General features: G+C 42.3%; 1 protein-coding gene across 3 annotated transcripts in view; it reads right to left on the minus strand.

Annotated features, from left to right (window-relative positions):
* MCF2 (MCF.2 cell line derived transforming sequence) overlaps nucleotides 1-27,937 on the minus strand; it is an 870,271-nt gene that overhangs the window by 330,755 nt on the left and 511,579 nt on the right. For all 3 annotated transcript variants that reach the window (XM_086918640.1, XM_086918639.1, XM_086918641.1), the window contains 3 exons: nucleotides 18,978-19,094; nucleotides 5,819-5,968; nucleotides 4,522-4,646 (listed from right to left, as the gene is read on the minus strand). In XM_086918640.1, coding sequence (XP_086774766.1) covers nucleotides 4,522-4,646; nucleotides 5,819-5,968; nucleotides 18,978-19,094 — 392 coding nt within the window. The remainder of the gene's footprint in view (nucleotides 1-4,521; nucleotides 4,647-5,818; nucleotides 5,969-18,977; nucleotides 19,095-27,937) is intronic.

Consider the following 27,937-nt stretch of genomic DNA (forward strand, 5'->3'; position numbering starts at 1 on the left):
GATGTGCCACAGGAAAGCATTGGGACATAACATTCCAATTAAATAATGTTATCTCTACTTAGGAACAATCTACATAGTTAATTCACACTGTGAAAGGTTTTGTGAAAGCCGTGTTGGCTTTAGGCAGAGTGTGCACTGTGAGATAGTTTGAAGTAGGCACAAAGGAATTGCTGCTAAAGTGGGTAGGGTTACCCTTGGGAACATTTTCCCTATTGGTTAGGTATGGGCCATATCCTTGTTACCAGAGACTGACCTCAAGGCTCCATATTATCACCAGTGTTCTTGTAAAGCTACATAAAACCCCTTTAAGAACTCCTAACAGGGCGTCTAAATTTATGACACTACCAATTCTACGTGGGGGATGGGGAGTGTCTTATGCAAAACATTAAATATTTTGCGATTGGTGGAACCCCACCTATATTTGAGAGCCCTGATATTTTTTCTCTTTTACTTGGCCCACAATCTCGACAAACGTTTCTTTGCTTTTTAGAACCTAGCTACTATAAAAGAACTAGATTTAAATTAGTTTTGTCTGCCTTTAAAGGATGGCGGTCTATACGGAAGCTTATCTCTCTGGGACGTATTAATTTTTATACTCCTTGTAATTCTATAGAACTGCTTCCGCCAATATTTAGGGATCGCACTATGTGCACATGGCGGGAAAAGGGCATGATAGCTATAGGCAACATGGTTAAGGACGGTACAATCGCTTCATTTCAGGAGCTAAAAGATATATATGGTCTCTCCGACCACGACTTTTTTAAGTATTCCAAAAATACGCAATGTTATTCTTAAACATCCAAATGCTTTACCGCTTTGTCATAATGACTTTATTGAAATACTTAAAAAACCATCACGTATAGGGACTATATATAATTATTTGCTAAATGTACAGCAGGACGATATGGGATTGCAGGAATCTAAATGGTGTATTAGATTGGGCACATCGGCAGTACCCTTTCAAGAGTCAATCTATGCAGCCGATAAAATTATTTTGTCTGCCAATTTATATTCACAGCATTACAAAACCTTATTTAATCTCTACCATACGCCATTTAAAATGTTAAAATGGGGTAATGCTAATAATGGGAAATGCTCCAGGTGTCAATCTGATCAGGCAGATATTGTACACATATTTTCAGACTGCCCAATATTAAAACCTTTTATTGTATCTATAGAAAAATTTCTAGCGTATATTACAAAGTGTGATGTGATAATTTCAAGAGAGATGATTAGTTTTGGTTTATCTAATGATAACAATCTGTTTCCAGGGTATCAAAAAAACAGATGTGTTCTATTTATGGCCTTGGCTGTAGCTCGCCTATGTATATCTTCAATGTGGTTGAAGCCTGAAGCACCTATATATGAAATGTGGTGAGCAAAGTTTTATAATGTTTTTTATTTAGAATTTAATCTTTATCGGATCAAATCAGTCAGGAAAATGCAAAAGGGGTATAAAATTTGGCAGGTAATGATAGACCATTTAGATCCCTAAGAATTACCTTTCTTTTGTTAAATATGGTAATCTGTTCTTTACTTTTTCTTATTTTTTTAAATCATTTTTGTTAAATACTTGCACCATAAATCTGTTTGTCGGTACGATGTTTTAATATGATATAATGGTTTTATATGTTCTTCTGTATATGTGGCTTTGAACTGAAGCAATAAAAAAAAAGAACTAACAGACAAAAAAAATCCTTCAATACAATGAAGATACCTAGTACTACATCAAGGCCTCCTTTGGAAATAGCGACGTAGTCAGTCATGGAAGGAAGGAAATGGGCTGTCTGGCCACTGTTTCAACTGTAAAGTACGGCAATAATCAGGGTTTGGGGCATCCCTCAGGCCTATGGACCCAGGAGGCACTGCACCTGTTTGCATCTCCAAGATTAAAGCTTCAATGTCAGATGCAAATTTGGAGTTAAACCCGTTGAAGATTTAAAATTCACTAAGAAAGGCATGCATAAGTTCAAGGACAGCTCTTTGCAAACATCAACCGACTCATCAACTTCTAAACTGATATTACAAGGAATATACCGACAGCATGAACACATCCTTTCCATAACAGAAGAGAAAAACTCAAATGCTGAACACTAATCATTTTACACATCAATGGAAGTTAAACAATGGTCACTGCTATCACAGACTCCCACAGATTACCCTGAAGAGCACTGTTCAAGTAGTAGAACTACTCTTTAAAGGACTTGGGAATTAAAACATAAGTGTCCCTTTTAAAGTAACTGCTCTGGCATCCTCTGCCCACCCATATTGACTTCAGAGCCTGCAGCTTGATTTAAAAGCTGTGAACTCCAACATGCCACAGAAGGGGCCTATATATCTGCAAAAGGAACATCATCAGCCTAGACGCAAAGAAATGCAAGAATATCACTTATGCACAGAAATTCTAACATTACACAGTTTTAACAAGCTTCATCAACTTTTCTACTGCAAGAAGGAACTGACAACTCATCATTTCAAGGAGTATCTAGCAATGATCAAATAAATCTACTGCGCCACTGCCTCAGACATAACTGACACAAATAGACATCCTGACTGCCATGAGCTTCACCTGCTTATCTCATACTGTGCATCTTCTCTGAACCTGCAGATTACTCTGTTGTTTCAACAGTAGGTTTATTTTGCTCACTTACACATACAAGGGGTGTGATACTGACATCGACGCAATGTTGATTTTATAATGTCTGTATCTTAATATGGCTGGAACTCTTCTTTTCACAGATGCATCTATATGTTACTGGAGTAACAGATTTTTTGCCATCCCTGGTATGTGAATGGCCACTAGCCATAGGTTTACAAAGCATAACAGCTATGCTAAGGAATAGAATTAAGGTTATTTTCTTAAAGAGGATTGCCTCCTCGATTTTGCAGCCCAAAGTGAATAAAACACTATGTAGATGGACCAGTATGGGTTTTGTCATGCTGCTAATCAGCACTTTCTACACCACATGTTACGTTACGTTAAAAATATTTGTACCGCGCACGTTCACCAACGGTTTCATGGCGCTCTTGACATAACGGAAGCTGGGGTGGAGGAGGTACTCAAGTGTTGACCACATGGTATTGAGTTTTAACTGCAAAAGAAGCAGAAGAAATATGGACCACTGGGGCACAAATATCATAAGCATAATTCATCAAGAGAGACACATGAAGTGACAGAAATGGGAAGGAACTTTCTCTGAGCTAGGACCTCACCACTGACATTTAGCCACCAGTACAAGAGCGTCAATGTAGGCCTATCCAATGTAATGTCCTACGCTTATTATGTAGTCAACACTATTTTCATCATATTCCTCATGTCTGTTTATATCTAATATCTGCTCCTAATACTTTGATAACTAAGCAGGGTTAAGCCTGCAGTTATTAGAAATTACTTTTTGTTATTATTTAATTTCTTATGTGACTTGTTTTCCCCCACGGCATGTGGACTTGTTAACTGGGGCAGCATATATCGAGGATAATTGGCTTCCAGATTCACAGTATACTTGATAGGTACATTTCTTACCCTTATTCACATACCCAAACTGTAGGCATTATAGGTGAGTACAATTATTCACAACTTTATCCCATTTTAAGACACTTCTTCAAGAGATATATAGAGGAATCCTCGAAGGAACCTAACACACCTACAAGGACAACAGACAAGTAGCTGCCTGAATGGATTACCAATATTGTTAATGCAGGGTGTACCTCTTCCTTGCAAGCCACATTTGCTAACATAGCTGACATTCCATTAGGAGCAAAAGAAGTCTAGTTAAAGATCACTCACAAGAAAAAATCTAGTGTTTGCCACTGTGCTATGATGATGTTGGAAAGTAATCTGTACATTTGTTCATTAGCTACTAATATTATTTTTTTCAAATACATTGATTTTCTTTCTGTTTCCAAATACACGAGAAAAATTATCAAATGTGCTTTCTTTTGATCAAATGAAATTAAAGGAGTTTGCTTTGGGTAGTGCAAATTACACAAGTAAAAACAAGGAGGGGGAGCCATGGACATGTTGGGGCATTGGAGCTCCTTTCATCCACATGAGGTATTTGTCCAACCCATTAAAGGAGGAACTGGGAAGGCCATTCACTCGCCTACTTAAGAAGGGTTTGGGCCTCCAAACACTCACACATAAGCTCCGTGGAGGTGAGTAGACCACATGCCACAGACCCAAGTTGGTGACCTTTTCTAGTTCCCTCGTAACCATAGAAAACATATTGATGTACTTCAAAAACAGCACACACATATACAGTTTTTCAGAAATTTAACTTTTCAATTTGCATAGCACATTTCTCACTAGATTGTCTGTAACAAAGTTAAAATTAAATAAATGAAAACTTATTTTGGGCTTGATAGCCTCAACAAAATAATAGAACAAGTTAAGCTCCTTTAAAAATGATTGAAAATTTGATAAGGAATTGAGATTTATGATGAAAGAAATATATTTTTTGAAAGGACTCGAAGATGAATCAGGTTGCATAAGAATTTGTTTATTTGTTGTAAAACACTCACCTATGTACAGTCTCCCAGTCCACCTGTTTTTCTCGATGCATTTCAAGGTCTTCTGTACTGCTAGAGGGCTCTTCCAGGTTACTCAACAGCATTTGTCCTTCTTTTGTTACTGTTGTAATATCATCCTGAACAATATAAAATGCATATATCAGGATATCAAATGGACATCTTGAAGCATATTTTTCATACCCCCTCCCAGACTGATTTAGACTTTGCCTGGTGAAATATCTGCCTATGGATGGAACAAAATCTGTCATATCAAATATTTCTCTGGTGGAGATTTCTTTACCAATGTGCTTGTATCCACCATAGACGGAATCCCTTTATAGAAAGAACTCCGGTGGAAAATGCAGCAATGGAGTCATGACAGGTGGCATTTCAGCACAAAAGTGGAAATGTACCCCCAGACTGGAAGTGCTTCTCAGTGCCACATATATAGCCATACTTGGATATTGGATTTTTCTCCCATGGCACCATACTGAAGTTACAGAGAACATGTTCCACTATTTCCATGGCAGTCTTCCATGAAGCTAACTAGGCTAGACCAGCTGGTCCCCTAGTCGTTCTAGATTTGGCAATGGATTCAACACCATGTCTTCCGATTTCAGCTCCGGATCTTTGCTGATTTGATGACAGAATGGGACGCTTCTCCATGGGTGGCATGTCCACCACCTAGGGCAATCTATAAAGGAGGGTAGTTAAAACACAGCAAGGATAGACAGAGAATCGGGTGGTTATTATTTTTTGTTTTTTTCTCACTGATTCTCTATCCTTCACTAAAGAATTCATCCACAGGTTGACCGCACCTCACCGTGGCTGTTGTCAAGTCGGTCTCCAAATAGTTTGCTGAAGGTGCAACCACTTCCTGAAAACATTTAGGGGAACTCAAATGTTTCCTCTAGAATTGGGGGAGGGGTCTATGGATCTCCAAGAGGCTTCTGTGAAGAAGCTGGAGCTTTACATATTAATGTGGGTCTCACATCCACACTTATGCGCAGCTAATATCTGATACGGCGGAGAGCTTCATGCTGCTGCTCTCTTCAATGGGTGCCAGGGAAGTGTAAGTGATCTACACCCTCATCAACACAATGTCTTTTGATAATAGGGAGCTGGTGAACAAATTAACTGGGATATTTGTGGATATTACTTGGTAAAGACTGCCACAGCACTGCAAATACAGAACAGAACTCACATGCATATAATTCAACATGAAAAATCAAAGTCAAGCAATGTAAGTATTTTTGATAAATAAAGAAATATTTCAGCTAGCCCATACTTCGAATGTTATTTAACATACCTTCAGCTGGCAGTATCTTTGAGTACGCATGGATAGAATGCATTCGATGGAGTATATGTCCTCAGGCAGCTCTGCTTCAGCCAGCTCTGTCCCAAAAGCCTGCAGCATCTGAGCAATGTCCTTCACTGTCAGTGCAAAACTTTCAATAGCCTGGAGTAAGAGAGTAGTTTAACCAATTTTAAAGATTTATAAAGTATCTAGAAGCGCGTTTAAAAAGCATTTATAAAGCGATGACTGTGCATCGAAGTGCTCAAATTAAAGGTATTTTTAAATTGAAACATAAAACAAGATAATTTAAAAGTTAGTGTACAAAGCGTGCTAATCAAGATATGATGTTATCTGAGACACTTTTTTTTCTGAATCTTTCTAAAATGAATTCTGTGTACAAAAAGAAAAGTCCTGAAGTAGTAAGCCCTTTGTTAACATGTTTCGTTATATTATAAGCTACAGTTCATCTTTAAGATCAAGACAACTAGTTGAACATACAAACTGTAAGAAACAACTCAAAGGCTTCGTTTATCCTAATAATTTAAAATCTTCAGTCCCTCGAACGCACATGTTTAATTCTATTTCCATTAGTTTTATAGAAACTCTCTACACTGCCTACACAGTTTAAGTTCCTTTGACTGCTCCCTCTTAAATTCTAGTTTGCATTGGCATACACAGCTTATCTGTTTCCTATGTAACTGTGTGACCTGTACTTTGTTTCTTACCCTTGAACTATGTACTTGGCGTGATGAAACCAGACAGGAGCACGCTCTCAATTGGTAAAGCACTGTAATCCTTCCTTGGATATAATTGTGATCCGTGAACCAGTGTCAACTAAGATTATGATGAGTCACAAGTATGGTGCATTTGGTGGATCACAAGTGCTACATTTATCAAGGATGATCATCAACAGGACATGCTCTTCAAAGCTCTCCTCATCTTCGGTGTCATCTTTGTCATCATTCTTTATTGCAAATACCTCTTTTGGACAAATATTAGCACAGCACATATTGGCAAAGTGATCTTTTTCTCCACACTTGCATGATTCCCTTAAGCACGCGGGACCGTTTTTATAAGACGTCAAGTGGCTGCCAAATCCACAACATTACCATTCCCTATGGTTAGATTCATCTGGTCTGAAACCATTGACTGTACTTCTTGGTTTGCCACTATCATGTCTGGGTTGTGTATCAGCGTGCACAAGATTACCTCTTTGTCATATTCTTCTGGCTTCTTGAGGGTGTTCACACTCTTTGCACAACGCTCAATACTTTTAATTGTGCCAGTGACTTTGCAGAGGATTCGATTTTTGCGGCGCAGTAACTTGTCCTGAGCCTTGATGCATGTGGTGTTCATGACCACTTGGTCACAAATCATTCCAGCCATATTGCCAAATGAACAGGATGATACCAATATGCACAATGTTGCAGCATATACCCCGACTGTGTCACCTGCAGCCCGGTATCTATAATACAAGTTATGGCGTTCAATTATGATGCTGACACTGGTATCAAAATGCTCCTCTATTCTTTTCCTGGCATCTATTCAGAGGTCTGAGTGTCCATCCTCCTCCGGTTTTCCAACAGGTGCTTCATTGTCAAATAGTCATCTGCCCTAAGCACCCAGGCAGTCATCAAGCAGGACCTCTTTTCGTTGGTCGCTATACTATGTTCCATCAATGGCCACCAAGTAAATTTCAAAGCTCCTGATCCACTGGCACCAACAACTTCTGAATGACCCAAGCCGTTCCATGAAGGTTGCTGAAATTCATGCTGCACAAGACAGATGTATTAAGGAGAGCCTTGGCAAGCTTGCTGTTCAATTATGTGGTGATCCTGGGAGATGTAGTTAACCAGGCTACATAGAGAAATGTAAAATGGTAAGGTGGGGTAGCATGTAATTGTACATCATTGGAAAGGGTCCTTGAGTACAACAAATAACAGCTGAAGATGCTCCTTATTGCAGCATTTGACGTAAGAGTACATGAATGCTTTAAATGTAGAGGCACAATGCTTTATCCCAGCGTGGGTGTGATAATCTTGCCCTGAATCTGCCCGAGGCCTATACAAGCGATGGCAAGAGGCATTGACTGGAGTGATGCTCTGCCCAGGTCACGGTTGAGAGTGTTAGGGAATGGTAGTCAGTCCTGTTTCTGTGACCATGGGCCACCATCACATGACCAGGGGCTGAGGTATATATTTGTGTCCTTCCTCCTTGTTCATTGCTCGATATCGCCAACGTTGTGGCCTTGGTATCCAGCTTTGTGGTTCCTGCATTGTATTGGAGTTCTGTTGCCTTTTTGCTCCTTTCAGTCTCCCACGGGCTCGTGGGGGATTTCAGTCCGTTTTTGTGTTCCCTGTTCCTCCCCGTTCCTGGCTGTTCCTGATTTCTACCTTCGTGTTAGTCAGTAAGTTAGTCTCCCTCCCCCCTGCTCCTTTCCCCGTTTTCTCCCCTGCTCCTATTTTTCGGTCCTTACCCTTGTTAGCCTTGCCCTTCCTTCCTTTTGTGCCGGCATATTTTGACTGTGTGCGCTTAATTCGAGAGCGGGGGCTCCCGTTCTCATATTGGTCTTACCGGCGGTGTTGGCGCGCTGTTCATTCTTCATCAGGCAGACGCGCAGGCAGACGCTTAGGCTTAGGCGTCTGTCCACATCGTTGTATATGCGGAAGTGACGTTTTGGGCCATTCCGCTGTTTGCACAGGACGCTGTGTAAACACAGGACGCTGGCGCTGAGGAAGGAAGAGTCACTAGTCATTCCCTTGTACCCCTTTCAAGCCATATATTTTATCAAAGGGGTTTTTTGTAGCTGGTATTACGCGACTTGTCCCCAGCTTTCTTTTTCCCCTTTTTTGCACGGTGCTAGTTTATGCACCTTTAGTGCGTGCAGGACACCTTATGTTTTGTTGCCCCTGACTGGGTTTATATCTCCCTGGAGCACTATTTTTGTGGAGAACCCAGTTCCTACACGAAGCTAAGCCTGCACTTACCACTGGTAAGGAGAAGGAGGGGGTATGTGTTATTTGATGTTTTGGTGGACCATGGCCATGAATGAATAGACTGTATTGCATACTGCATATTGAGAGACATTCTCTCCCTTTACCACAGGTGCGGAGGCGTGAAGGAGGGAGCCGTGTCCTGCTATACTACAGGGTGGGAGACTTGGTGTCTCGTATCAAACCACCCTCTTTTCGGGTTCACTGGAGGGCTCACTGTGGACTTTAATCAGTGGGTTTTCGGTGGATACGGGAAGGGGACTGGTGCATGCTTCGCTCCTGCAGTGCTTGGGCGGGCTGAGCTGGGCCCAACAGAATATCGAGCCCACGTATTTAGCACTGCCTGAGCGAACATGGACGTGGATGGGAATGCGGTGGGGGGTGGTTCAGGAGGTCCCTCATTACAGGACATTATGGGGGCATTGCAGACTTTACAGTCACAGGTTCAGGAGCTACAGCAGGAAAACGCTGGTTTAAAACAAGAATTAGTGGCCGTCAGGGCGAGGGAGCAGTCACATCAAAGGGGAGCCTCTTCCATTCTTCACCCTGCGACCTTTCAGTATAGCGGGGGGACGGGTCAGGGTGCAATGGGAGGTAGCAGCTCTGGTAACCCCATTAATGTTACAGTGTCTTCTCCGGTAGCAGTGCCGTTCGCTCCTCCCGAGAGATTTACGGGAGATAGTGAGAAATTCGGGATGTTTATGACCCAGTGCCAGCTACATTTCATGTGCAGACCGAGTGCCTTCCCTGACGATTCCGCAAAAGTGGCCATTACAATCTCCTATTTGGCTGGCAATGCTGCTCAATGGGCTATACCCTTGGTAGATAGCGATGATCGGGTATTATATAATTATGGCGCATTTAAAGAACTGATGCGGGGGCTGTTTGCCAAGCATGCGTTTATGCAGGCAAGTGATGCGGTATTGATGAAGCTCCGGCAGGGCAGACAGGATTTGTTGTCCTATATTGCATCCTTTAACAGACTGGTATCTGAGACCCATTGGCCCACTGAAAAGAGAACATCAATATTCTACCAGGGTCTCTGCGAAGAGCTAAAGGACATTGTGTCACAAGTGGTAGATCCACCGGAGGATTGTTCGGCATTCATAGATCTGGTGGTTAAACTGAACCATAGGGTCTCTGAGAGGCGGGGCGAGCGTAGCAGGTTTCAGGCAATCAGAGGTAGTTACGCAAAGGCGGAGGTAAAGAGTACAGGGGATAACAAGGTGGCCCCTGAGCCCATGGAATTGGGTGGGGTACGGGGTCCTTTGGCGCCAGAGGAGAAGAAGAGAAGGAGGGAGAATAATCTGTGCTTATATTGTGGACAAGGGGGTCATTTCGCCAGGGAATGTCCGGTGAAGCCCTCTGGTGTGGGATTCGGCAAGAAGGTGGCTTGTGTTCAGGTAGACCATAGGACAGGTGAATGTGGTGGTCAACAGTATGAGGTGGTCGGATCTGTAGACCAAGCACCTAGACATTTTGTTATTAATGCACAGTTACTGTTACGAACTCAGGAATGTGTTTCTGTGTCGGTGCTGTTGGATTCAGGTGCCACTGGCAATTTTATGGACATCACTATGGCAGAGAAACTGGGGGTTCCTTGGCAGTTGAAAGAACGACCTGAGCCTGTAAGGGCTATTGATGGTACCGAGCTGACATCGGGGTGTATCACCCGCCGGACTGCACCTTTGGGTTTATCATGTGAGAATGGGCATTCTGAGATGGTGGTTTTCGACTTAATCGATGCCCCTTCGTTTGGTCTAGTGTTGGGGGTACCATGGCTGCAGAAGCATAATCCCAGGATTGATTGGGTGCGGAGGTTGGTAACGCTAGATTCAGCGCACTGTTTGAAGCATTGTTATGCTGTAGCAGGGGCACAGATCGACCCCTTGGTTTGCGCTGTAATGGATGTGGGAATTGTCCCTCCACAGTACTTGGAGTTTAAGGACGTTTTTGATAAAACGAATGCCCAGGAACTTCCCCCGAACAGGGCTTATGATTGTAAGATCGATCTGGTACCGGGGGTTTCTTTGCCTTGTAGCCGGGTGTACGCGTTGTCAGAACCTGAGGAAGAACATTTGAAGGAATACATCGATGAGATGTTGAGACTCGGGTTTATTCGTCCATCCTCCTCCCCTGTGTCATCGGCTATTTTCTTCATTCCTAAGAAGGAAGGGACCCTCAGGGCGTGTGTGGATTATAGGATCTTGAATGCTGCCACAGTGAAGAATAGGTACCCTCTTCCACTCATCTCCGTGTTGTTAGATCAGCTCCGCAAGGCTACCGTGTTCACTAAGTTGGACTTGCGGGGAGCCTACCATTTAATAAGGATGAGACCCGGAGATGAGTGGAAGACGGCTTTTAGGACCAAGTATGGTCTTTATGAATACACTGTAATGCCGTTCGGCCTGTGTAATGCGCCGGCGGCATTCCAGTTCTTCATTAATGAGGTGCTCAGTGAATTCCTGGATCGCACGGTTATCGTCTATTTGGATGATATACTGGTGTTTTCAGAGATAAGGGCAGAGCATTCAGAACATGTTCTTCAGGTGTTACGGACCCTTCGGGAGCACCATCTATACGCCAAGCTAGAGAAGTGCCAGTTTGACACTCAAGAGGTAGAGTTCCTTGGGTTCATCATTTCAGCGCAGGGAAGATAAAGGCCATTGTGACCTGGCCTGTGCCTACCTCTGTGAAACAAATCCAGGTACTCCTGGGTTTCGCCAACTTTTATCGGCGTTTCATTTCGCATTTCTCTGAGGTGGTATCACCAATGACTCGCCTGTTACGAAAGGGTGTTCCTTTCGAGTGGACCAATGAGACGCAGACTGCTTTTCACTCATTATTGGAGCATTTTACATCAGCCCCCGTGTTAGTACATCCTGATCCTGCCCTGCCGTTCTTCGTGGAGACCGATGCATCCATGTGTGCAGTGGGTGGGGTGTTATCCCAGCGCGACGAATCTACCGGCCATATGCACCCAATAGCCTTCTTTTCAAAAACCTTGTTGCCGGCTGAAAGGAATTATACAGTGGCCGAACGAGAATTGCTAGCTGTCAAATTGGCTTTCGAGGAATGGCGACACTATTTGTGGGGCGCCAGACACGTCATTACCATCTATACGGATCATAAAAACCTCAAATTCTTCCGTTCCGCTAGGGCATTGACACCTCGCCAGATGCGGTGGGTACTATTCTTCAATGAATATGATTTTGTCATCACCTATAGGCCAGCGGCCCAGCAGGTGAAGTCTGATGCTCTTTCTCGAATACATAATGAACCTAAAGGGGAAGAACCTGTGACAGAGAATAGAGCTATGATAGAGGGTACACGGATTGTAGGGGCAACAGAGATGGATGAATTTCCTGGTCTGGTAAGGGAGCGACTGAAGCTTCTTGATCTAAGCTCTTTGCTGTCTGTGCCCGAGGTAAAAGAGAAGGAGGGGTTGTTATATCATGGGGACAGAATGGTAATCCCTCCCTCCTTAAAGGACGAGGTTTTGGAGTGGTGCCATTCATCTGCACTGGTGGCTCATCCTGGGATGAGAAAGACGAGAGAGCTGTGTGAGCGGTGGTTTTGGTGGGACTCCATGATCAAGGACATCCAGGGATATGTGAAATCTTGCCCTGTATGTGCCATTAATAAGCCATCGCACTGTAAGCCCTCCGGGCTCTTGTGCCCTTTGGAGGTACCGCCATCCCCTTGGCATACCATAAGTATGGATTTCGTAACGGAATTACCATTGGTCTCAGGATATACAGCCATATTGGTGGTGGTGGATTTATTCACCAAAATGGCACATTTTATACCGCTTCGCAAGATTCCAACGGCGAAAGAAATGTCAATGGTCTTTATGACCTCTGTAGTACGTTTACATGGGTTGCCAGAGGTGATTATATCAGACCGGGGGGCGCAATTCATATCTCATTTCTGGTCCGAACTATGTCTGGTTTTGAAGACAGAAATACGTTTGTCATCGGCATACCATCCTCAGTCTGATGGACAGACCGAGCGAACTAATCAGACAATGGAACAGTATCTGAGATGTTTGATTACCTCTTTATCATGTGATTGGGTGACAGCTCTGCCCATCGCTGAGTTTGCATACAATAACAGCTTGCACTCGGCTTTGGGCATGACCCCGTTCTATTGTTCACTTGGGTACCACCCTAGGGCAGTGGCCATTCAACCCACGGGACGCATGCCAGCTATAGATGGGATTTGTAAGCAATTGAGTGATATCTGGGGTTTGGCCCGGGAAAGTTTGGTGGAGGCCAAGGCTACCATGAAGGCACAAGCGGATAAACATCGGGTCCCAGCGCCCCCATATCAGGTGGGCGATTTGGTGTGGTTGGCATCCCGTAATCTGAGGTTACAAGGGTCCCGTAAATTGCAGCCCAGGTACGTAGGCCCCTTTCCAATAATCCAGGTCATTAACCCGGTTGCAATGAAATTGGAGTTACCACAGGACTATGGGGTCCATCCAGTGTTCCATGCCTCATTATTGAAACCATATACACCTTCTGCACAGGAGTTGCCCCCACCTCCTCCCTTAACTATCAATGGTCAGGAGGAATTTGAGGTGAATGCCATCTGTGACTCCAAGCGGGTTAAGGGTCGTCTTCTTTATTTGATTGACTGGAAGGGATATAAACAGGAAGATAGGACTTGGGAGCCAGCTGGAGGTGTTCATGCCCCTCGATTGGTCCGATTGTTCCATAGACAGCACCCCTTGAAGCCCCGTCCCGTGGGAAGGGTTGTAAGGGGGGGGTACTGTTAAGGAATGGTAGTCAGTCCTGTTTCTGTGACCATGGGCCACCATCACATGACCAGGGGCTGAGGTATATATTTGTGTCCTTCCTCCTTGTTCATTGCTCGATATCGCCAACGTTGTGGCCTTGGTATCCAGCTTTGTGGTTCCTGCATTGTATTGGAGTTCTGTTGCCTTTTTGCTCCTTTCAGTCTCCCACGGGCTCGTGGGGGATTTCAGTCCGTTTTTGTGTTCCCTGTTCCTCCCCGTTCCTGGCTGTTCCTGATTTCTACCTTCGTGTTAGTCAGTAAGTTAGTCTCCCTCCCCCCTGCTCCTTTCCCCGTTTTCTCCCCTGCTCCTATTTTTCGGTCCTTACCCTTGTTAGCCTTGCCCTTCCTTCCTTTTGTGCCGGCATATTTTGACTGTGTGCGCTTAATTCGAGAGCGGGGGCTCCCGTTCTCATATTGGTCTTACCGGCGGTGTTGGCGCGCTGTTCATTCTTCATCAGGCAGACGCGCAGGCAGACGCTTAGGCTTAGGCGTCTGTCCACATCGTTGTATATGCGGAAGTGACGTTTTGGGCCATTCCGCTGTTTGCACAGGACGCTGTGTAAACACAGGACGCTGGCGCTGAGGAAGGAAGAGTCACTAGTCATTCCCTTGTACCCCTTCCAAGCCATATATTTTATCAAAGGGGTTTTTTGTAGCTGGTATTACGCGACTTGTCCCCAGCTTTCTTTTTCCCCTTTTTTGCACGGTGCTAGTTTATGCACCTTTAGTGCGTGCAGGACACCTTATGCTTTGTTGCCCCTGACTGGGTTTATATCTCCCTGGAGCTATTTTTGTGGACAACCCAGTTCCTACACGAAGCTAAGCCTGCACTTACCACTGGTAAGGAGAAGGAGGGGGTATGTGTTATTTGATGTTTTGGTGGACCATGGCCATGAATGAATAGACTGTATTGCATACTGCATATTGAGAGACATTCTCTCCCTTTACCACAGGTGCGGAGGCGTGAAGGAGGGAGCCGTGTCCTGCTATACTACAGGGTGGGAGACTTGGTGTCTCGTATCAAACCACCCTCTTTTCGGGTTACCTGGAGGGCTCACTGTGGACTTTAATCAGTGGGTTTTCGGTGGATACGGGAAGGGGACTGGTGCATGCTTCGCTCCTGCAGTGCTTGGGCGGGCTGAGCTGGGCCCAACAGAGAGTAGCAGCAATTGCTGGAGAAGGTGGGCCTCAGAGGAGAGGAGAGGATGACTCAGAAAGGGACTATTGAGCAAGAAGTCCCACTTTTAGTGATTTGGTTGCAAAGGAAGAATTTATAAAGTGCTAATAAACCGAGGCCACAGTGTTTGACAACTGTTTCCTAATCTTTTTTGTTTAGCTGTCCAGGGAAGACCTTCAAGGACTTTGCTTTTCATCATAAGAAAGTTTTTTTTTTTTAGAAATGTCAATAAACAAAACAGATCTCACTGTAAGGTAATGTTTACCACAAATGCAACCATCACTCAATATTCACAAATGCCAATCATCGATTAATGCAGCAGATATAATTATATGAAACTATGCAATCTGTGTAGGACTGTGACAAAAGTACTTGAATGTTCCAGGGTTTTAGTCCTGTAGGTCCTGTACAGAATCTAGGCTGTCCAGTAAAGCACTCTACAAAAGACGCTGTGGGAAAAACAGTGCAGTAGGGAGGAACTCCACACAACACACATATGTACATGAATTATTCCAATATTCCAAAGTGTTGCAAAGTGCACAAGAGAGCTATTTCACAACTGGAACAAATCATTTACGTACCCGTAAGAAAACTGTAGTCTGCAACTCTAAGCCTCACTTTTCGGGGCTGGATAGGATGAAGAGTATAGAGATAATCATGCTCTAAATGCAGGCCATTCCCCATTTAAGTACCAGAGAACCAAAATTAGCCATAGCAAAAATGCTTAAATCAGTCCCAGTTCTTCTCCTAATTCTATCTTTTTCCATCCCTCCTCTCTCTTTCTTCTCTCCACCTCCCTCCTTCTCTCTTTTTCTCCCTTTAAAGCCCCCCTGTACTTGCTGCTTGGAGACTTGGAGAAAGCGAAAGAGGCACTAGCAGCTGCCTGCTTTCAAAACCAGCCTCCAACAGCTCTAGCCCACCAGGGAAATGTCTCATTGAATGAAAGGCTAGAGCGTTTCTGCCATTGACTTTCAGCCTACCAGGAGTTTTCCTTTGGTCCTTGTCGTGTTCTCCGCAGTGGGCGCCAAGCAGTACAGTACAGTATACTCAGGAAACAGGTTAGTTATATCATGCTTCGTTTATTAGGTATTCTGTAAGCTGGTTACATGTCCATCTGTCCTGTTGCTCGTCCTGGTCAATCTGCTGTCCTGGTCACCTCCCATATGACCCACAGGGGGAGAGAGAGAGAGAGAGAGAGAAAGAGAAAGAGAGAGAGAAAGAGAAAGAGAAAGAGAAAGAGAGAAAAAGAGAAAGAGAGAAAGAGAGAAAGAGAAAAAGAGAAAAAGAGAGAAAGAAAGAGAAAAAGAGAAAAAGAGAAAAAGAGAAAAAGAGAAAAAGAGAAAAAGAGAAAAAGAGAGAAAGAGAGAAAGAGAGAAAGAGAGAAAGAGAAAAAGAGAAAAAGAGAAAAAGAGAAAAAGAGAAAAAGAGAAAAAGAGAAAAAGAGAAAAAGAGAAAAAGAGAGAAAGAGAGAAAGAGAGAAAGAGAGAAAGAGAGAAAGAGAGAAAGAGAGAAAGAGAGAAAGAGAGAGAGAGAGAGAGAGAGAGAGAGAGAGAGAGAGAGAGAGAGAGAGAGAGAGAGAGATCCTCTGTGAATTTTCCCAGGTTTGTTACCTGTTTCTTTCACCCCCCAGGTGTAGATCTTCACTTTGGACGCTCTCAGTGTCGGCTTGGCTTCCATCTTCTCGTACTCTGATGCACACATGACATTGCATGTTGCACCGCGGTCCAGTACAAATTCCGCTTCATGTGCTCCTACTCCTATCTTTGCCAAGCCCATCTTTTCCTAGGTGCTTCTGCCTGTACGGTGTGTTGTTTCTCCTTTTTCGTCTCCCCCACTCAATTCTGTGTGAACCTCCGACATGTGATATAGTCTCTCCACTTTTTCTTCTTCCTCGCCTGACCCTCGTGATGAGCTTCTCCTTTCTCTGTCGACATACCTGACGTGCCTTGTTGTCGACTCTTGTTGTCTGCCTGTTGCTCCTCTGTCATCTCTGAATCGTACGCCTTGGCACATACTGGCGTAGTGATTTCTTCCATTACATCTTTTGCACGTTTGGCCAAATGCTGGGCACAGGCCTCTGTGTGGAAATTCCATTCCGCACCTGTAGCATGTTCCTTCAGGTTGTCTCCTCTCTTTTTGCTCCCTCCAGTCATTCTTCCACCGGCCTGTGCGGTATTTGTTTGTCATGAGATGTGCGCTTTCTATTTCAACGTTTTTCCCTCTTTCCATTTCTTTGGCATGTTCCGTTGCTCTCGCTTCTGCTCTCGCTAGTGACAGGATGTTCTCCAGTGAGGTCGGTTCTTTTAGTATTCTTGCCCTGAATCCTGTGTCACGACAGCCCTCTATGATCCGTAGCCTTATTGCTTGCTCGTTATCGAATTTGTCGAACTCACAAAGTGTCACCAGTTTTCTTAGCCTTGTCGCGAATTCGTCTAGCGTTTCGTCAACTTGATGACACGCAATTGTACATGTATATCATTCGAAGTCAATATTCCGTTGTGGGTCAAATTTGGCCGTTAGGCATTTCTTTAGTTTCTCATATGACTTTGTTTCTTCGGTTGGCAGTGTCACCAAAAGTTCTTCGACGTCATCCCCTGCTAAGTTCAGCAGTAACCCTAATCTCTTTCCTTCTGTTACATCGGTTGCCTCCATATATCTTTCAAACCGTCTGATCCACTTCTCCCACCTTATTCCTGTTTGGGACTCCGATAAGTTGAACGGCAGTGGCCTCCTGTATTGTGCACTGGGCTTTGGGTCTGCCATCCTTGCCTTCTTGCCTGTATGTGTTCTTTCTCTTTTTGTTCAGTCGTTTCTTTTTGTCATGTTCTATGTTTCCTCTTGTTTTCTTTCCTTTTATGTTCTTCTTTTCTTTCACTTTGGCCTTTGTGAGGTCTTTGTCCCTCTTTTCCTTGCTGTGTGTATTTCTTTATCTTTTCCTTCTTTATTCTTTTTACTGTCTCTTTCTTTCTTTCCACTTCTTTTTTTGTTATTGTTGCTCTTTCTCTTCTTTTTGTTGTCTCTTTCCTCTGTTAATTTTGTCCTCTCCTTTCTCGCCTGGTCTTGTGATGGCCGCCCTGTTATTTCTGGTGCCCTTTTTCCTTGTTGTCCCACTCAAAATGGCTGCCGTCGCTCTCGCGAGATTTTGCGAATCTCGCCTTTCCTGACCCTAAAATGGCCTCCCTGCTGATGCTGCGCCTTGATTGGTCTGGCCACCTGGTTTAAAGATGGCCGCCGAGACTTCTGAGCTCTCGCGAGAGCTCGCGCGTCGAATTCAAAGAGCTCGCGCCTCAATTGCAAGGGTCACGCTCTTACCGCGATCGGCTACACGCTGTCTTGTCTGTTGGGGTGGGCACTCTCGTCGCTTCCTGACTTCGTCCCTCGTCGTCCTAGTGCATCCAGGGTGGGCACCTGGTTTTCTTCTATGCTGTCCAACCCGGACACGCGACGTTCCACGCGTCGGTTCGTTTCTAGCCTTCATCGCCAGTTGTCGTGTTCTCCGCAGTGGGCGCCAAGCAGCACAGTATACTCAGGACACAGGTTAGTTATATCATGCTTCGTTTATTAGGTATTCTGTGAGCTGTTTACATGTCCGTCCGTCCTGTTGCTCGTCCTGGTCAATCTGCTGTCCTTCCTGTCCCCTGACCGGATGTGGTGTCCGGTGACCTGTTCACCTCCCTCATGACCCACAGGGTCCTAGTGTCCTCTAGTCTCCAGTCCTGTCATCCTATCTGTCGGGTCACGACAGTCCTGTATTTAATAATTTACCATGACCGCACCTGGTCATATTCGCTCATCATATTCTCTTATATTTCTGACTAAAATTGTCTCAAAAGCTGCTAGAAAAAGATGTTAATCCCCGACAGCCATTTTAAAAACAGCCACCCTTCAATCATTGACTTACTGACTCGTAAAGGAAATAAATTGTTCAATATTTAGGAAAAAGCAAATGAAAGTTTCTAATATGGTTGCCTTCTGACAACCAACATTCAACAATGAAGCCAAGTGCCTGCCTTGATAGAGCTCAGTTTGGTGAAGTTTTATGAGGGAGCAGGTACGTCATTGTTTTGTTCCACCAGCAAAACGCTGTTCTTGTATTGGTAAACTAGCTAAAAACAGAATCGAAGGGTGAAACAATTACAAGACAGCACGAATAGAATGCATAATATAGCATAACAATGTAAAACAAACTAAAATTACATACAGTTCTGAAGATAACCCAATCACTGTGGCAGTACTCAAGGGTGCCTCCAAATTCTGTTGTTAATTGCTTTTCATCAATATACTTCAGCAAATCTGCAACAGAGCTGAGCATTACCACCTAAAAAAGATAGAAAGAAAGCACCCAGTTGTATTTCACATTTTCCTCCAAGCCTCAGAGATGTTCCCAAGTACACAAGAGATTAAACAACAAAAAAATAAATGCATCCCCCCAAATAATGGACATATCCAAATCAGATACATTGGACATTTGATACTAGTCTTTGCGCACTTCCCTAACAATTAACACTCCTGGTTTATACTGCACTTTCATTATAGAGGTCTTTGATTTCATCGAACAATAAGAGTATCATTATTGAGAAACCATTTCATCTAATTGAATTGAAAATTTCAATATGAAAGGCATTTATCAAAAACCAATTCACAAAGCGTCTTTTTTTTGGAACTGCCTTGTATATGTTTTATAATGTATAGATGCATTTACTCCCAAAAATTATTTCTCAACGTTGGGTTTCCTTCCCATGTCCAGCAGCTGGGGGATGTTTCTTTTTTTATAGCTATTCTCGGAGATTACACCTGCAACCTCTTTCCTGCTTTGTAAATCCTTTCATGTACCTTCTCATTTTATACTCCTTCTTTGCCATAGTTGAGAAACAGACATGAGCAGCATGGGCCTTAGTGGGGGGAAGAAAATCTAGACAAGATAGAGAGTTAAACTAGTTAATAAACATTTAAGAGCTAATCACATCTGGAGAGTATATCCAATGACCAAAACTCAGGACATACTTGAGTGGAGGGGTGTGTGGCTATGATGCTGAAGAACTAGTGTGGGACTTTCAAAATGGGACTGTGCTGTTTTAATTCTCAAAGCAACTGTATTGGCTTTTTGAATGAGAGCACATGCAGCATGTGGTGATTATGGTCTAGGGAGAAGGCAGAGCACATTCTCAATTATGGGTTAGATATTTTTCCATTCCTCCTTCTTATGATGCTCCACTCTAAATGTCATCCTTAGCTGTGGATAAGATTTTGTGTTTTGCTTCAACAGTGCAACTTCATTCCTAGAAACTGTAAAGATAGTTTTTTTCATAATATGGAATGTGATTCCCAGAGCCCCACTCTTGTTGTTCATCACCATCTTCTATTTTGTAAAGTTACCACCCTAGTTTTTCTAATCAGCACAATGACTTAACATTTTCAAAAGAGACTTTGGTTGATTTTGATTTTTTGGCTTCTTGCTTCATGCTCTGGAGGACAGCGCTCATCGTCAAGTGCTTTTTTCATACTATTAAGGTTCAATCTATGTTTTACTATTTTGCTTTAAGTCTCTCAAAATAGGTACCATATTTAAGTCACCTCTGTATAAACACTGATAGCTTTAATAACTTTGTGTGTAAAGCTAGGTGGAAGCTTAACTTGTATGTAAATACCACTCCCATTTATAAAGTACATCTATGTTTGTATCCTCTAGTACTTCTTTCATTCAATGTCTTCCTCCCTACTGGGAGGCTGGTGTCTCCAGTTTAGAAAAAACAAGAGCATTAAAGCTGTCCCATAAAGTCTTTTTCCTTCTTACAATATTATTGACCTGGTAACTTTTGAGAGTAGTTCAACATGATGGCAGACAATGACCTCCAACATATCTTGCCTTTGTTATTCCCAAACCTGTATCATCAATGGAAGTTTCAAACTCAAGTACATGTACAAGTACAAGACATAAGCAGAACATTCCTAATCCTGATAAGTTAACTTATCTGATTTTGTTTGAGGTTCTCTTGGTGAAAATGAGGGCTCTTTGACCACATCAGGATGAACCCAATACAAGGCTCCAAGAACTAGATGAAAAGTATACTTACATGGACAGAAGAGTCTCAGAAGTGGAACAAATTGTCAAGAACTTATGGGATACATCTAATAACATGTATGTGATGCTTTGAAAGATGCACAGAAGATTTGGAGAATAGGAATAGATATAATAATCTAAGAATGTTTGGTCTCCCAAAAAAAGTTGAAGAGAATGATCTAATTTTATGTTTTCCCAAAATGTTAGATGTGCCAAGGTCTACTTCATTGAATGACTTAAGGGCTCATAGACTTGGAAAGAATAATATGCCTTTCTTTCTCTGTGAAACCTAGTGGTGTCATTATTTATGTCTTGAATTCATAAATATTCTCAATGTCATCAGTGAAGAGAAAGCGAAGAAATAACTCATGGTCAGGAATAAACCTTTCTTCACAAAAGATGAGCCAAAAGCTATAACGGATTGAAGGAAAGAGTTTTTAGATCTTTAGCCAACACTCAGAACCATGAAGGCTCACTTTGGATTCATTCACCCTTGTTACTTCAAATTACTTACAGGAACAGAACTGTTACTTTAGATTATCCTAGAGCATTAAAAAAATGCTGATTGTAGAGTAGAGGTTATGTTATGGGTACTTCTAGATCTGTCTATCTTCAAAAACCTAAATTGTTTTTTTTCGTCTTTTGTTTATTTCTTGTATATGTAATGTTGAGCAATTAATTAATGATTTGTTTTCTTCTCTCATTTCAGGTCTTGCAATTTAGTTTTGTTCACTATAATATGATGTATTATACTTTTCCTCATCATCCAACTTGTTTTCGTCTAGAATGTGTTATCTTCGTCATATACATTACCCATTCCTAGTGTCTCTGTTCCCATGAAGGTATGTTTTGCAGTCACCATGTATTTTGCTTGTTTAGTCTATTTTACCTTTTTCCTCCTCATGTACTCTCCTTTTCTTGTGCTCTATTTCTCCTACAACTCTTCTATTTCCCACTTTTTTCTCTCTTTTGACTTTCACTGTTCTTAATTTTTTCAAATTATTGTATCATTATTATCTAAAAGTTGAACCTATTATGTATTGGTGTTTTACAGTTATTATATTTCATGATTGTTTTTTAGAATGTTAATGCTTTAAAATATCCTATTAAACAACAGTCTTACCCCGCTTTGCCAAGCTTAAACTTGATTTTGGTCCTAATACAAGAAACTAGCCTAACAGAAACAGAAGAATATAAGCTGCAATGTGTTGGATAAATAAAGATCTAGTTTTCCCAACCTCAAATAAAAAAATGGACCAGATATTATTTGTATTAAACACTTTGATATTACAATTAAATCCCAAGATTCTGGCGCTAAAGGTCGGTAGATTGCTGCTCAATTACTGGTTACTAAAATTCCAATGACTATTTTTAATGTCTGTGGTCCTACACAAGTGGATTATAAATTTAGGGCTAATGTGGCATAAAAACATTAGAATATGTTGATCAATATTTCATCATGAAAGTGATTGCAGTCAAATTATAGATATTTTTTTTTTAAATAGACACTCCCTAGGTAAATGTATTCCTTATATGATGCATAAACTATTTTTGTCTACTACGGTTCACAAAGCATTAGTGGCTTTATGGAGGTTATGTCACCCTACTGTAAGGAAAACTTCTTCTATTCCCCTGCTTATTGTTTTCAGGTTGTATCATATATCTCCCAGTAAACAATTAGTCCAAAGCATGATTAGTTTAAAAAATGAATCCATTTTGAGTTCATATCTCAGCTCAATGCTCACAGATTTGGATTTGGTTCCTATTCATAAGCATTTTACCACATAGATTTTTAATAATAACTTGCTAAATGATCCTATCTTTTCTTCTGAATTTGTGTGATACATATAAAGACACTGGGTATCAATTTAACTTATTTGGGATACCTTTAAAGCAGTAGCAGCCAATGGCTTCATGTATAATTTTGTCTCCAGGAAGAAAAAATAATCTGAAAATGACTTGAAAAATACAAAGACATAATCTGTTTATTTCCCTATTGGAATAGGATCTATCCCCTGACCAAATACCTAAGGCAGTTGATGGGCAATAAAAAGGTAATGCCTTTGGTCCCAATAGTTGCTCCATTGAATTTTTCTCTCATTTATCCATTTCTTTTTGCCAAAGCTCTTTGATCTATTTACATTGAATGAAATGAAATGAAATTGGATTTGTAAAGCGCATGGCTGCCCGTAAGCGTCCCAGCGCTGCCTGACAAATAATAAAAGCTCTAAATGGGATAGGAGTTTTTAAGGATTTTTAGGGAAGATGAAAAATTTGAGAAGCTTTCGAAATTTGACGAGGGATGATTCAGTGCGAATGTGTCTCGGGAGGGCGTTCCAGTTTTTTGCCGCATTTACAGACTCTGACTCTGGGAACTATGGCCAAATTTTCAAGATCCGATCAAAGGGCATGCAGAGGTCTGTACGGGCGAATCAGGCTCCTTAGTGCCTGGGGGCCTTTGCCTTGGAGTGCTTTGTGGACCATACATGATGATTTGAAAGATATTTGCTCGCGTACTGGGAGCCAATGAAGGGCTCTCAGCAATGGTTTTGCGGATGCTCTTCTTGGGGCACCCATAAGCATCCTGGCAGCAGCGTTTTGTACCCGTTGTAGGGTGTTAATGGTGGCTTCTGGAGCTGCCAGGAGCAGCGCGTTACTGTAGTCCAGTCTGGACAAGATCAGTCCCTGGATCAGTAATTTCCTGGATTGGAAGGGTAGCAGCGGGAGGACTTTCCGCACTGTTCAGAGCAAGCCGAAGCATATGCCCGCCACTTTCTGGGCATGCGACCTAAAGGTTAGTTCAGGCTCGAACCATACCCCCAGGCTTTTAATTTTGTCTTTTGGTGGGGGCACCTCACCCATACAAGGCGGCCAAGATGTTTTGGGTAGGGAAGAAAATTGGTGGCCCAAGATTAAAATCTCGGTTTTTGCTCCGTTTAATTTGAGCTTAGAGTTAGTCATCCAGGAAAAGATTCCAGAGAGACAGGCCGAGAGGCTGTCTGAGCATCCCACTTTTTGCGTCAGCGAGACGACTAATTGGGTGTCGTCTGCGTAAGTGACGCATTTAATCCAGAACGGGGCTACTACCTCCTCCAGTGGGGCCATGTATACATTAAACAGGGTAGGGCTCAGGGATGAGCCCTGGGGGACTCCACACTGGAGGGGAGTAGATTTGGCCATAACGCCATTTTCCCAGATCCTGAATGCTCATTTATCCAGAAAGGATTCCAGACATTTCAGGGCCGTTCCTGCGATCCCCAGCCTTGCACGACGGTGGACTAGTATTTTGTGGTCCACCGTATCAAATGCAGCGCTTAGATCCAGGAGGATCAGAACTCCCGATCCCCCTGAATCTAATTGTTATCCTCTACTGATTCATGAGGAAGTTCTGATAAAAAAGCTGTGATTTGTTTAATTCCTAAAGCGGGCAAGAACAGTGCTTTATGCAAGTTTTACAGACCTGACTCATTAATGACCACAGATTGTACAATATATGTGAAGATCTGGTGAATTCATTGGCTCCCTTTTTAACTAAACTTGTTGGCTAAACTGCCCTCAGATAACACATCATAATGTTTTAATGTCTTATGCAATTGTTCTAATTTTAGGAATCCCATAGCTTCTATAACCATTGACACTGAGAAAGCTTCTTTGACAGACTGGAAAGGAAATCTATGCTCAAATCTCTGCAATTACATTGTTTTAGTACCAAAATGGTTTAGATGATCTCATTACTTTATACCTCTCCAACTGCTTCTGTATTAGTTAATGGCAAGATCTCCAATTATTGTTCCTTCACGACTGCCCTTAATCTCCATGTTTATTTCTCTTGGTCCTAGAGTCTTTCCCATATTAAATTAGGAATAACAGAGCGCTTTCTAGTTGTCAATATGGGGATAATCAGATAAATGTATTAACTTATGCTAATGACACCCTACTTTTTTGTTTCCAGTCCTGAGAAGTCTATACCATATGTTGTTAGTGAACCTTTTGCTTCGTCATTGCTTTCATCATAAAACGCCAATGCTAATAAAACTGAAATCCTCCCTTTAAATAAATATTGCACCAGACAAAGGTTTGTGTCCTCTGGTTTCATTTAGAACTCATCAAAAAAAGGTATTTAGGAGTATGTTTCAATAATTCAATTAGAAAAACAGTAAACTTAAATATGAAAAATGTCATTCATTATTCCAACTCTTTGGTCTCTAGATGGAATCCCCTATATCTGTCTTGGTGAGTAGACTGGATTCAATTAAGACAATCTTATCTCATAGGTTATATATTATCTACATGATCCTAGTAAATATTCCTTTCTTTCATTTCAGAAAAATTGACTTTCTTCCGTCCAAATATTCATGGAATAAAAAGAAACCTAGAATACATTTAGCTAGACGCAAATTGATTAATCTTTAGGCAGGTGCACATTTTTTTGACTTCCGGCTATATCACAAAGCATTTGCCTAAGATAAACCTGTTTTTGCATTCCAAGGAAAGTACCAATTTACTCAGTTATGGATAGATCTGGAAAATAGTTGCTTTCTTCTTTTTCTTTCAAGGAGTTCATTTGTTTCTCAGTGAGACCACTCTCCTCCCCCAGACGATCACTCCTAGTTTTAAGGTTATTGAGGTCTTATTTATTTTTTGGTTATTCCCAATGAAAGATTCTCTTAAATCATGAGTCTGGAATTATCAGTAAGTTAAAATCAGTAAACCATCTACCCTCTGGAACACATGGAATCAAAGAGGTGCATTGTGGATTCATCAATTCTTTATTTGTTCTTTGCCTTTGTTCTTTTCAAAGTTTCAGGTGAAATTTAGTTGTCCTGACTCCTTTAGGAATACATTTATGTCTATTATAAACGTACTTTCAGAAGTTTATGTGTTGTTGAATGCAATAATGCATCACTTCAGATTTTATTGTTCAATCCTAAAGTTTCTGTTTGTACATAAATGCTTGATTGCTGGTGCTACTCTTGGATCTTAATCTAGGGTTGACACACTATGGAAAGAGATGTATACATTTTTTGCACTATTACCTTTAGGAACAAACTTTGGTTAAAATGTTATAAAACATTGAAAGCTGTGAATGCTACTCAACTTTTGTTTTTTAAACATAATGGGCCACTACTACAATCTCGAAAAGTGATGACAATGGTTGGTAGTATGATTATTGTTATAGTGATAAAATGCCTATTTCTTTATGCCCTAGTGTTTTTACTTTTTGGCATACACTATGGAATCTGAGTAATGTCATTTTTCATGTAACATCCTCTTCATTTTGAATCATTTTCTCTGTAGCTTGGCTGATGAACGATTTTCTTATAGTTCTTTAAATGCATGGTGGTATTTGGTTTATTTTACTTACGGATGAGATGGAAAATGTGTTACTACTGGTTCTTTAATTTAATTTTTTTTTTATTGTGGTTATGTTATTGTACCTGATTAAGGGTCGTAAGTTTATCACTAATGAGAGTAATTATGGGGAAATTCTTTTTTTATATCCAACTTTATTGAAAGTCTTATGGCAAACCGCAGAATAACACAGTATAATAGTGGATCAGTGTACAAGCACTGCAAAGTAGCAAGCTCAGACATCAATAGTGTATAACATTGCTTTGTCATAATGATAAGCCACAATAGTCTAACCATTTGCACATATGCGCTCAGGTTTTTTCAGACAGTCACATGCCTCAAAAATTGGCTTCCCCTGGTGTGCACACCAGTCCACTCCTGCACACCACCCCCTAATAATCAGTGACTTTCCTGTTTTCCAGACTCGGGCCACATCCTGCTTGGCAAACAAACAAGCTGTCCCCAGACAAGCTTGTTCAGCCCTTGGAAACCTCGCCTCCTCCATTAGCCTCAGTAACACAACACAGGGCATCAACTCCAGGGGGCGGCCTATGGCTCTGTGGTTCTGTTTCCCACCTTTCCCCTTCGCGCCAGGATACTTCCAAGTAACGGAGCGCGCTACAAAATAGTTTATACATACATACATACATACATGGCAGTATACAGTATTTGACTCACCTCCTCCGTATAGGGCCTCAGTACCAGGCACTCCCAAGCATTGTGGAAAAGGTGTGTAGCACGCAGACATTGCTCGTACATCGGAGCATACATTTTGTAAGTATCTAGGGTGAGGTACATCGTGTGTAGGTAGTTGAACTGTACCATATGCAGCCGCACCGAAATCACCAGCTCCCTAGATGCAATGCAAGCCTCCCTCCCAGTTGTCCTCATCCAGGTCTCCCACCTTGGATGTCCACCTCAGCCTTACCCTCTTAAGACCGTCTGGGGCATGGAATACTAAGGAGCGTTAGAGCACAGATGTGGCCCCTTTACTTAGCAACCCTAAGAAGATTGAACCTGCAATGGATTCTATTCTGGTAGGGATTCGCTCAGGAGCTTGTGAGCCAACAAGGCATGGCGCAGTTGGAGATATTGAAAGAACTGTGAATTAGACAGTGAGTACTTAGCTTTTAGTTTCTGTAAGGACATAATGTCCCCCCCCATCGTAGACATCTCCCAAGTAAGAAATCCCATTGCAGAAAACCGTCCAGCGACGAAAGCTGGCCAAGCCATGTTCCGCGCCATAGAGCGGTCACATTGGTTAAGCGATGGTCCTAACCAATAAGGCAAAGGGCTGCCCTCCAACAGAGGAAGGATACCTGTGTGCAGGAAGACAGTGTACCCGGTATAGTAGATAGAGCAACCATATATACTCAGTGAGTAGATCTCTAACAGATAGGCTGGGTCATAACCCCCCGCCCGGTGAACCAGTCATTAATCAGCACCATATGTGCTGCAAGATAGTATAGATATTGATCTGATAAACCCAGGTCGCAGTCGAAAGGAGATCTACACAGCGAGTGAAATGCCACCCTGTTTCGACCCCTAGCCCACACAAGGTTATTAATTTTAGTGTGATCACAGAGCGAAACCATTTGCGGGGAATGCAATAGGGATGACTGCCCAACACATACAAGTAACGCAGGAGGCACACCATTTTAAAAAGGGCTGTGCATCCAATTGGATTTAATGGCAGCTTGGCCCAGCAGCCAAGATCCTGATCAAGCCACCGGTCCAGTTCCCGGAAA

This window comes from Lissotriton vulgaris, chromosome 4_1 (genome assembly GCF_964263255.1).
Source record: "Lissotriton vulgaris chromosome 4_1, aLisVul1.2, whole genome shotgun sequence".
In the NCBI taxonomy this organism is placed as follows: domain Eukaryota; kingdom Metazoa; phylum Chordata; class Amphibia; order Caudata; family Salamandridae; genus Lissotriton; species Lissotriton vulgaris.